At 29.5% G+C, this 12,993-nt stretch overlaps 1 protein-coding gene across 2 annotated transcripts in view; it reads right to left on the reverse strand.

Annotated features, from left to right (window-relative positions):
• The window catches only part of LOC142323219 (acyloxyacyl hydrolase-like), an 89,792-nt gene extending 81,368 nt beyond the window's left edge, over positions 1–8,424 (reverse strand). The window contains exon 1 of one of the 2 annotated variants that reach the window (XM_075362584.1): positions 8,272–8,424. Coding sequence is in view for 1 of the 2 variants with exons in the window: in XM_075362577.1 (XP_075218692.1) it covers positions 7,121–7,217 (97 nt within the window). In the remaining variant the exon portion in view is untranslated. Of the gene's footprint in view, positions 1–7,120; positions 7,390–8,271 lie in introns of those variants that run through there. The other variant, XM_075362577.1, reaches the window with a different exon arrangement.
• Between the last annotated feature and the right edge of the window lie 4,569 nt (positions 8,425–12,993).

Here is a 12,993-nt window from a genome sequence, read left to right on the forward strand (position 1 = left end):
ATCCCTTTTAATTGTATATAAATGTGAGCTTAAAACAATTTTTAATAGCAAGCTTCAGAATTGTGAATTACATTATAGTAATTTTTTATGCAATATATTTTTATCTTTATATACACATTTATATTTAAAATAATTAAAATGGACTTTAAACATATCTTTTATCTATAATTTGTTTTTATATTATTTACAATTTCATTTCGATCATATTGATGTGATCTATGCAATGTATTTTTATATACCAATATCATTATCTGTGGTGGTCATTTATGTTATGGTGTGCATGCCTATTTTGGTGAAGGTAAGGGTTTACAGAAAAATTATTAATTTATTTATTAGAATGCAATATTACTAAAATATCTATTTCGATGAGAGGTTACAAGCTCAACAAACATGATCAAATAAATAACATGAACAAACAACGGTGACCATGATTCATGTGCTCAATAAATTCACTTTGTTTATATAAGAAAACCTTGTTATTAATATAATAAATAATTATCTCATAATAGGAGGTCTGTGAGTCAGAATAACATTTATAAATAACAAGTCAGAAAAACATTGCTGTTTTCTTATGAACATGTTTTTAGGTCAATCCATTTGAAGCGGCCCAAAAACATAATCTGGTTGACCAATTCAAAAAAAAACTGAAACTTACCCAACTTGTTTCCTACATGTTTCAGGACCTTAAAACTATTTTTTTTTTTAATTTTTTATTTAAGCAGTTTATCTGTGGCGGCCATTTATGTTATGGTGCGCATGCCTATTTTTGCGATTGTAAGGGTTTACAGAAAATGTCATAACTAAAAAATTATTGGTCCTGGAAGGATGAAAAAAAAGCAATTTATTTATATTTTCTCAAGGTAAAACAATGGTCCATTGGTTTATTTATCTATCTCTCTTCTTTCTATGGGACCCAATAAAGTTGAACATGAAAAACAGTGAAGACGTTCACTTTTGGTAATTTCTTTCAAGAAGCAGGGATGGCATACTGTTTGAATTATTTTGTTATATGTATTTTTTTTTGCCTTCAGTCATTGGACTGGTTTGATGCAGCTCTCCAAGATTCCCTATCTAGTGCCAGTCGTTTCATTTCAGTGTAACAATTTATTTTACATATTCCAAATGTTACTAATGTGCCTGCCTGCACAATTTTTTCCTTTTACCTGTCCCTCCAATATCAAAGCAACTATTCCAGGATGCCTTATATGTGACCTATAAGTCTGTCTCTTCTTTTAACTATATTTTTCCAAATGCTTCTTTCTTCATTAATTTGCCACAACACCTCTTCATTTGTCACTTTATCAACCCATCTGATTTCTAACATTCTCCTGTAACACCACATTTCAAAAGCTTCTAATCTTTTCTTCTGAAGTACTCTGATTGTCCAAGTTTCACTTCCATATAAAGGTATGCTACAAACACATACTTCACATATACGTCACAAAAAGATTTTTGTGACGTTTAAATTAATTTTTTATGCAAACAAATTATATTTCTGATTGAAGACTCTGTTTCGCCTGTGCTATTCGGCATTTTATATCGCTCCTGTTTCATCCATCATAAGTAATTATACTTCCCAAATAACAAAGTTCTCCTACCTCCATAATCTTCTGTTTTCCTACTTTTACATTCAGTGGTCCATCTTCGTTACGTATACTATATTTCATTAGTTTCATTTTGTTCTTGTTTATTTTCATATGGTAGCTCTTGCATAGGACTTCATCCATGCCATTCATGTTTCTTCAAAATCTTTTTTACTCTCAGCTAGAATTACTATATCATTAGTAAATCATAGCATCTTTTTCTTTTCACTTTGTACTGTTACTCTGGATCTCAATTGTTCTTTAACATTATTAACTGCTAGTTCTATATAAAGATTAAAAAGTAACTGAGATAGGGAACATCCTTGTCTGACTCCCTTTTTTATTACTGCTTCTTTTTTGTGCTCATTGATACTGTTGCTGTTTGGTTCCTGTAAATGTTAGCAATTGTTCTTCTATCTCTGTATTTGAACCCTAATTTTTTTTAAATGTTGAACATTTTATTCCAGTCTAGGTTATCAAATGCCTTTTCTAGGTCTATAATTGCCAAGTATGTTGGTTTGTTTTTCTTTAATCCTCCTTCTACTATTATTCTGAGTGCTAAAATTGCTTCCCTTGTCCTAAAACTAAACTTACATACTTTTCCTAAAACCAAATTGATCTTCTCCTAACACTTCCTCCACTCTCTTCTCAATTCTTCTGTACAGAATTCTAGTTAAGATTTTTGATGCATGACTAGTTAAACTAATTGTTCTGTATTCTTCACATTTAAGTGCTCCTGCTTTCTTTGGTATCATGACTATAACACTCTTTTTGAAGTCTGACGGAAATTCCCCTTTTTTGTAAATATTACATGCCAGTTTGTATAATCTATCAATCGCTTCCTCACCTGCACTGTGCAGTACATCTACAGGCATTCCATCTATTCCAGGAGCCTTTCTGCCATTGAAATCTTTTAATGCTCTCTTAAATTCAGATCTCAGTATTGTTTCTCCCCTTTCATCCTCTTTGACTTCCACTTCTTCCTCTATAACATCATTTTCTAATCCATTTCCTACATATAACTCTTCAATATATTCCACCCACCTATTGACTTTTCCTTTTGTATAATAATTCTGTGTACCATCGTTGTTTAACAAATCATTAGATTTTAATATATGTACCCCAAAATTTTCCTTAATTTTCCTGTATGCTCCGTCTATTTTACCAACATTCATTTCTCTTTCTACTTCAGAACACGTTTCTTTAATCCACTCTTCTTTCACTAGTTTGCATTTCCTGTTTACAATATTTCATAACTGTCGATAGTTCCTTTTACTTTCTTCATCACTAGCATTCTTATATTTTCTACGTTCATCCATCAGCTGCAATATATCCTCTGAAATCCAAGGTTTTCTACTAGTTCTCTTTATTCCACCTAAGTTTGTTTCTGCTGATTTAAGAATTTCCTTTTTAACATATTCCCATTCTTCTTCTACATTTTCTACCTTATCTTTTTTACTCAGACCTCTTGCTATGTCCTCCTCAAAAATCTTCTTTACCTCCTCTTCCTCAAGCTTCTCTAAATTCCACCGATTCATCTGACACCTTTTCTTCAGGTTTTTAAACCCCAATCTACATTTCATCATCGCTAAATTATGGTCGCTATCAATGTCTGCTCCAGTGTAAGCTTTGCAGTCGATGAGTTGACTTATAAATATTTGCTTAACCATGATATAATCTATCTGATACCTTGCAGTATCACCTGGCATTTTCCAAGTGTATATTCTTCTATTATTATTTTTAAATTGGGTGTTGGCAATTACTAAATTATTCTTTGTGCAAAACTCTATAAGTCTGTCCCCTTTTTCATTCCTTTTGCCCAGCCCGTATTCACCTACTATATTTCCTTCCTTGCCTTTTCCAATGCTTGCATTCCAATCTCCAACTATTATTAAATTTTCATCTCCTTTTACATGTTTAATTGCTTCATCAATCTCTTCGTATACACACTCTACCTCATCATCATCATCATGGGCGCTTGTAGGCATATAGACGTTAACAATCGTTGTCGGTTTAGGTTTTGATTTTATCCTTATTACAATGATTCTATCACTATGCATTTTCAAATATCCTATTCTCTTCCCTATCTTATTGTTCATTACAAAACCTACTCCTGCCTGCCCATTATTTGAAACTGACTTAATTATTCTAAAATCACCTGACCAAGTCGTTTTTCTCTTCCCATCGATACCTCGCTAATTCCTACCATATCTACATTTATCCTATCCATTTCCCTCTTGAAATTTTCTAACCAACCAATGGTTTTTAGACTCTTAACATTCCACGCTCCGACTCGTAGAATGTTACTTTTTAATTTTCTGGTGACCCTTTCCTTAGTAGTCCCCACCCGGAGAGTTAAACTGGGGACTAGTTTACCTCCGGAATATTTTACCAAGGAAGCCGCCTCCATCTTTGTTACATGAAAATGAGAACTACATTTTCTTGGAAAAAAAGCAGCTGTAGTTTTCCATTGCTTTCAGCTGCGCAGTACAAAGAAGATTGAGTGATTTTGATATGGCCGTTTAAGTCATCCAGACCTACCCCCTTAACAACTACTGAAAGAGCTGCTGCCCTCTTTCAGGAATCAGTCTGGCTCTCAATAGATACCTCTCTGATACGGTTGCATCTACAGTCCAGCTACTCTGTATCACTGAGCACTCAAGCCTCCTCATGATTGGCAAGGTCTCATGATTCATAGAGGAAGATGTAGGTATATGTTAGTAGTTTAACCATAAATAATATTAATGGTGATATAGTTACCTCTAATTTTTATGAATTTTTTAAAAACTAATTTTTTTTTTAATTCAAATTTTGGCATCAAAACTCTGATGAGGCTGGTGATAATTTCAAATTTGCACAACTTGCAGTGTTTTCTTAGATTTTTATGGCAAATAAGAAAGTTTCTTGCATATTTTACTAATAAAAAAAGTTAAACCTGTCAAAAATCATGAAAAATCTGTTAAAAGTGATGCCATTTTGGCTCACTAAATAAGTGCTCCAAGGGGGTTTCTTGTCTTCTTTGCACTTTATGTTTTTACATATTTTTTTTTATTTAGCCCCTATGTTGCTGAAGTTGATATTTTCAATATTTTAATAATAGTTTTTTATTTAAATTATTAATCATAGGTCGTATTTTAATGATAAATTAACCAATACAAGTAACCTAACCTAATTTTGATTCAAAAATGTTTGTAAAACATACCCAAACTGAAATTTCAATGAGTGTCTAAATCCTTTTTCAAGAATTTATTTTTAGTTTTATATTGGTTTATTTTTGTAAACATATCGAAGAAAAAATAAATTGTACCAAAATTTTAATTATTCTTCAATGAAATAGCCTGTTTCTGTAGCAATGAACGTTTATTATTTAGTATGGTTAAACAACAGCTATGATATCTCTTCTGATAATCCTCTTGAAATTGTGTGAAAACGACCCATCACTGTAGTTAGTTCAAGTGATGCCAACTTTCTCAGAACTTTGCAGATTGATGCCCACACTTTGTCTTGTTGAGACTTTTTAAATGATGTACATGGTCAGCTGGGGGAAAAAATGAACCTCCACATCGTCATTTTTGAGGCTAATATCTACATCTCCTATCTACCACTGATCGTCATACACACAAGCAATGGCGTCTTTTTCCGTAAGTGAAAGTGGTACAATACTTGACACAGGATGGTCTTCATAGTCCTAGCAGTCTGAAGTAAAGTAACATCTTACAATGCCTTCTGACACAGGAACATACTTGTGGTGGCTTCTAGTACTAACAACTCTTTCACAGCAATCAAAACAGTAAAAAAATAAATTGTTTGTATTCATCACTAAATTTACAAATGTAATGAGTTCTTTTGGCACTGTACCATACACTGTCTTATGACACTCTTCATTCACATAAATTCCTATGGAACATTGTTCTTCCATTGTTTTATGTGAAATTAATTGAAAATAATGTAAAAATTTAACTGATTTTAAAATTTGCAAATATAATATTATTAGGTAAAACTTATTTATTTAATAAACACTTCCAAACACAGTATGAAATTTTTTGAGACACTCTGTAAAAATGTGAACAGGTCACTGACTAATGTCAGACTGACCAATCTGTAACTGCCAAGCTAAATGATGCAGCAAGCATAAATGAGCAACATGAATTTTCCTGATGAAATGACTTCAAACAGTTATAAATGAACACTGCAGTTGAATGGTTCAAATAAGTCTATTTCAACTATAGTAATAAGTATAGAAATATTGAAGTGCCATGGAGACAAGAAACCTCCTTGGACCACTTATTTAGGTTGTCAAAATGGTATCGCATTTAACAGGGTTTACATGATTTTCGAGAGGTTATAAGTTTCTTAACAGTACAATATACAAGAAACTTTCTTATTTGCCATAAACATCTACGAAAACACTGTAAGTTGTATTTATGGGGCAGTTAAGCTACCACAACATTACTTAGATTAAGACTGAACAAAAAGAAATAAATTCACTCGAGAAAAGGAAAATGTTATGAATACTCAGCTTGTTAAGTCTCACAAACTTATTTTATCAGCCTTTATAGATATAACCCGGATGAATAATACATTTTATAAAGATGAGGTAGAATTTAAATATTAATCTCATATTTTCCATTAAGTGATATTAAATTGAAAGAGGGGATATTCGCTGGGCCTGAAATCTGACAATTAATATATCCATATATATTATAATAAAATGTATATAAACTAGCAGCATGAAAATTATACAAAAACATTGCACAAGGTTTCTTGCAAACAAAAAAAGGCTGAAAATAATAGTAATCTATTAACAGAAAAATTCTTAACGAACTACAAAAATTTAAGTTACAAAATATCACAAAATTAATTTTTTATGTTTTCATCTTCGTTTCTTCTATCCAAATTTTAGTGCTGTTGGCAATGAACAAAAGGTAAGGTTTTAGAAAGATATTGAAATTAGAATAGCATTATCAAGGCAGGTGGGATGAATCTATGATAACTGGCTACTGTTAGTTTTTACATAGAGGACTTCTAGATACATAACAAAAATATAATCTATCAGTTAAATAGGCACCGGTTTTTGCAAAATACAGGCACAAATTTACATTTTATTTATTTTTGTGATAATGAAATGATAGTTGTTACTAAGAAATATTTAAAAACTGATTATTTGATTATAAAACACAAGTCATAACTTACTTAAGTCGTAACTTACACAACATTGAAATCATAAAATTAAAATCTATCTGTTATTTTTTAACGATCATAACTAAAAATCTGGGTAACAATGATTTTAAAAGTCAGTATAAAAAGTAAATTTAGTTATCTGCTTTTTTGAATTCCAAAACGTTTCTTTTATGCATATAATTAATTTTAAAATTAAGTAAAGTTTGCAATTCGGATAATAAATAAGATATGGAATAGAAATTTATGTATAGTTATATCAAAGATAATATTCTAAAAATATTTCTTTTTAATTCTTCATTAAATTAATTACAAATATATTAATAAATTTATATGAATTAATTACCAATATATATTACCTGCACAACCCAGCCCTCCATTTATGCCTCTCGCTGTTCCGCTACGAATACACAAATAACTAAAAAGCAATAAACAGAATACGGAAAAATATTTCATAATTTTGTACTAGTATAGTTGTTGGTTATTCTAGAGAATAATACAAAAAGTAATATATGACTCGTCATTTATAAATTCGATTAGAGGAAGTAAAAAACTTATCTTTATGACAGAACACTTAATATAACTGATAAAATCTGTCACCCAGTAAAATGAAACCTACATTAGTAATCATTTTAAATAAAATGAAAGTTACTTAATTTAATTTAGTGACGAAATTTTCAATTCTGTACATATCGATTACGTATATCGAGACACAATATACAGTATATTGCATTTTCTGTTAGTGCCGGGGTAGTTGCGATTGAATATTGCAGTATCGATTTTATCATGAGTAAGCCGCTACAACTATTCGACGAATGTAAAAAAAAATTATTTTTAAGATTACTATAAGTATTTAATTGAGTTACAATTAGATGAAATGATAGATTTACTCTGTAGCGTGTAAAAAATGCCGAGTCTCATCAATAATTCTTATTCAGAACGTTATAAACATGCTAACACTCCGCCAAGGAGGTCGGTCATCTGTTGCCAGTACAAGAATTCCCAAAATGAGATTGTTTTTATACCTCATTACATAGTCAACTGACTGTTCTGATGCAATTTCTTTACTACCCACGAATAAAAACGTTTTGAGTTATCTTTTAACTAAACAGTATTATTCTTTAACCTAAACATTTACTTAATATCCTTAATTATCAATGCTTCAATTTACATCGTTTCTATAGTTTTATCGTTACACATTCCTTATTACTAGACTGCAGAGCGTGCCTAGAGCACGATTCAGCAGCTAGGCTCTGCGGGCGGGGTCTCGGAATGCTATTTATTAATAGGTGTCCAAAATTGATTACCTCTCGTTTAATTTTTTTTTTTTTTAATGAAAATTGATCAAGGAAAAGCGAAAAAATATCAGCAAATCTTCCCAATTAAGTTTGGTTTAGGCATCATTTAAAGATTGTATATTCAACATTTTCATCAAGATCCATATGCTAATTCACTCAATGCGATAGCTGGAAGCTTAATTTATGTATTATATTTAATTTACGAAACTAACCTTCCTTGACACGATAACAAAAGAGAAGTTGCCTTCAAAATCAATAAACTGCTAATGAGGATATACAGGATTTAAAATTCTTCTAATTTTGACTTTTACTGTTTATCATTTGATTTGACCCACGTGTTCTGCCTATTTGTATGTTTAACTGTAACACTTTAAGACCGAAAATACATCATACATACGGTTCTAAATTAATAATCGATAGTATTTTCAGTATCGATTTATTTGTATCGAAAATAGTTGTGTTTTAAGATTTGCTACGATATTGAATCAATTTTACTACCGTAGTAAAATTAATTTTATAATTATTACAAGACTGCAATACAGCATTAGACAAATTCATTTAATAAGACTAACAAAAAAAGTAAAAATTTATGAGTAAAAGAAAGAGTGAAAATTTATAGAGTAAGAAAAACAATGAAGGTAGAAAACATACCAATTTCCAAACCCCAATTTTGGAGAATTTCAAATTGATTTGTAGCAATCTTCTTGAAAAATTAAGAATAAATAAAAAATGTAAAATTAAAGAAAATATCAACAAAGAAATGAATCATTATCATCAAAGTCAAATTTATCCCTCAGAAAACCAATGTACGTGTCAACAAAATAATGAGATGTAGGATCAAAAACTGGAAAAAAGTGACAAACAAAGGCTTAAGTTAAAGACTAGGACATTTAAAAACAAAAAATTGGGAAGAAGTGAAAAATCAAATAACCGAAACAGCCCTAAAGACATGTCCTTAAAAAAACAGATGGTGGAATGAAAAAGGCAAAGAAACTTCCATCGAAATACTCTAAGGATGGAAAAGAAGGCACTCCTTAAAAACCAGTAAAATCTTCCAAGAGTTTAGAATAAACTGCAAACAAACATTCAATAGTAATAAGAACCATCAAAAAAGATATGAAAAAACTATACTACTAATTGAAGATAATTTACTAAAACACAAAAATCTTCAAGACTCAAAGAAAAACGATCAAATTACCAACTATCTAGCTGCTTTATAGATGAAAATGAAAATACAGAACTCAACAGCAAAAATACTTTGAAAAAATTTTAAGCTGTGAAGAACCAAAAAAAGTTTGAAAACAACAAACTTCTGATTACCAGCCAACCAGATGAAAAGAAAATGAAATAATTAAAATACTTGACAATAGTAAAGCTGCAGAAGATCTCATACTGACAGAACTGTACAAAAAATCAGGTAGCCAATTAAGACAAAAGCTGACAACTATAATATAAAAATTTTGTACTACAGAGAAAATCCTGATGACTGGAAAATGTACAAGACATCCGCTGCAGAAAAGGGAATTAAAATATATGTAAAAAAACTATTTAATAGTTTATGCAAGTTTCAGTTTAACAGTATACATTTTATCTTATTAATGGTTCAGTATTTCAATGTGGTTGCTAATATTTTTGTATTACTGTTAATGAGTATGTTGTTATCATTCATCCTATTCTGTTCTGTGAAATAATACTCGTGAAGAAGTTTGTTAGTGTGCTTTTGTTGTATGAGATCAACCACATAGTATTTTTGTAAAAGATGTTTAATTAGTGTAGTATGGTTTGTACACTGAAAGATAGAATGTACGGGATGATTAGAAGAATTATAAAGAGTGTGTCAGTAGTCTGTAATTTGGAATTTATTCATGTTTTGTGTTTAAATCATTTAAAATGTTTTGAGTTTTTTTGGGTCTCAAACAAAAAAGAATAACACTTCTAGAAAAGAGTGTAACATTTCTTATTTTAACAGGTCAATTAAAAAAATATAACAACTATTAATTTTTTGAATGGAAAAAAGTAACAGAAACACTGCTCAAACTCATCTTTATTCAACTTTGTGTTGATGAATTTTTTGTTGTAAAAAAATAATCTAGTATGTTCTAAAGTTTTACAATAAAATATGATAAAAAAAGGAGAATACGATGACAACAAACACCATTAAAATTTATTAAAAAAATTTCAGATATTAATTTTACAGAAAATGCCTTATTATGGCATTTATCCACAATTTTTATATCGATTTCCTGGTTCAGAGAGAAAGGACACAGATTTTATAGATTCATCTGAAATAAATGTAAATGTTGTACCTCGTTAACAGGATGAAAAGAGTTTTATAGCTAGTTTAATGTGTTGTAAAGTGTGTAATCTTATACCTTCAAATCGGTTAGCTATATCATACATACAATAGTATCCAATTTCAGTGGGTTAAATTAAGTTAATTTACTACTGTTGTTAATTAAAAAAAAAACTTTTTTGAATTCTCCATCTGAGTTAAAGCAAGTATGTAATGAACTGTTAAAAAACAGAAAGTGGTGTCTATTGATTTGTGGTTTTCACTATCTTATGACTGTGAAATATGAAAATCATCAAAGAACAAGTACTAGAAATATTTGTATACTTTGGGTGTAGTGATGTTCACTATAGAGTTAGTCCTTGGAAGTAGTAATAGCAAGTGTCACCTGGATTTTATTTGACTTAGCATACTGATATGCACAATCATACATTTGTTCAATGAAGAAAGCAACAAGAAATCACTTCTCTCTCATTTTTTATATTTAGTGGGTATGGGATGAATCTTATTCTTGAGCATGGCTGCATAATTTCTGAAAGCAACTTGAATTTCATGTTGAATTGCCTGCAACCACTAACCTTATAGGAGGAGTAAATACATACAGGCCAATTATTAATGAAAATTAAAAACAAAAAGTTATATGATACAAAAGGGTGACTAAATCTCACTTTACAATGTTTGACACAATTTTTATCTGTAAGGGGCACTCTTAGGTATGTATTTGAGAGGTCTGGTATCTATTAAATCTGGTTTAGGCTATTTTACTGTCTTGAAAAAGTTAGAATGAGTTTTCAGGGTAAAAAAGGGCCATCAGGTTTGTTTAGTGTGGTAAATATAACTATGTAAATAATTTAGACCAAGTTCAACTTTACGCGCACTCCTTTAGGGTATTCTTGGATGTGGTACTTAAATATGTGCCCTTGAAACCTTTAAACCTGTTTTTTAAATTTTAATAATTTACCCTTAAAATTATTTCTTTTATTTTTATTAATTGTATGCTGATTTTATTTATTATCTTTGCATGGCTCATACAATTATAATTTTAAATGCCAATATGAACTTTAACCATTTATCCTTTTTATTTACAATTTTACATTCTGCAGTTCTGCTCTTATCAAAGGCATATGATGGAGCAATTATTTTTTATCATCTATGGAATACCAAACTTGTCATAACTAATGTAATCTAAATTATAATTTTTTTATGATCAGAATATGTAAACCATTATTGGCTGAGCTCTCATTACCAAAAGAACTATGGTCTCTGCTAAGTGTTTACAAGAAAAACCAAAAATCACTAGTAAACAAGTTGAAAAAAGCCATAAAAATATCTTCAGCTGTTTGGTGGAGGAGAAAAAATGAACCATAACTAGCCAAGATCCCACTAACACTTTGTATACATGATTGAAGTATGCTCCACTTCTTTTATTAACCACATGTAAGATAAATAAATTTATGCAAAACTATTATTTTCTTTGTAAAAAACTGAGGTTTGTCATTGAGAATTAAGTTTTACATATTTTTCAGTGCCAACTATCACATACAAAAAAGGAATGCAACTACCTCACATTTTAAACGAATATTAACCTTAACCTTCTATTCTCTTAAATCACATTATGTGTTTAGCAAAATAAAAATTTTATTGCTAAGTATAAGCTTTAAGCATGGTAAACTGATATAAAAACAGCTAATAGTATTATTATATGATAATTAGATGGTAACATATTTTATACAATATAATTAAATAATTTAAAAATCAATAATTATAATATCAATAATTTATCAATTATGTTTTTTTCAATTTCAATATTATTGTACTTGTGTATTATAAATATAGAAAATTTAAGATATGGTAATTGTTATACATAATTTCTTTTATGTATATAAAATTATACAATATACAATATTAATTTTTAGTATTGTTATCATAAATAAAACTGCAAAATGCTTGCTAGAACAAATGATGTTGCAAAACACTGTCAATCCTGCACAAAAAATTATACACAATTTAAATCCTGCGTTAATTTCAGAATACCCATTTTACAAACAAACACATTTTCTTTTATAAAGTTTTTCATAAATAGGGTTTTTCGTAAGCCTTTTGTTTAACATATATATTTTTAAATTCTTTAATTTTCAATTTTCTTAACAGTGTATTAAACATGTTTAATATAATTTTTCTTGAATTTTAATGTTTTATATATATATATATATATATATATATATATATTAGGGAACCAATTGACTAAATAATAAATCTGGTATAAATATACTTAAATAATAAAACTATTATTGTTTTAAGTAATATGGCTGGAGCTGATATTTACATGGAGTAGTTGTACATTAATAAATTAATGGAATAATAAATTATATAGATCAATGTTTGTCATTAGCTAACACTGCAACAAAAAGTCTTTTCCAATGCTTCTTCTATACTATCATCTTCAAACAGCAGATATATTTAGAAATTTTTCATACAGTAGGGTTTCTTAAAGGAAACCTACTTAGCACTTCACAATATAACAAAAACAGTAATGACGAGTTTGCAAACAAAAATAATAGTTACAGGACGATTGTTCTAATAAAGATACACCATAGATTACATTACAGGTCAAAGTGATCCAATATGTTATAAATAAATTACT

Source organism: Lycorma delicatula, chromosome 1, assembly GCF_047948215.1.
Source record: "Lycorma delicatula isolate Av1 chromosome 1, ASM4794821v1, whole genome shotgun sequence".
In the NCBI taxonomy this organism is placed as follows: domain Eukaryota; kingdom Metazoa; phylum Arthropoda; class Insecta; order Hemiptera; family Fulgoridae; genus Lycorma; species Lycorma delicatula.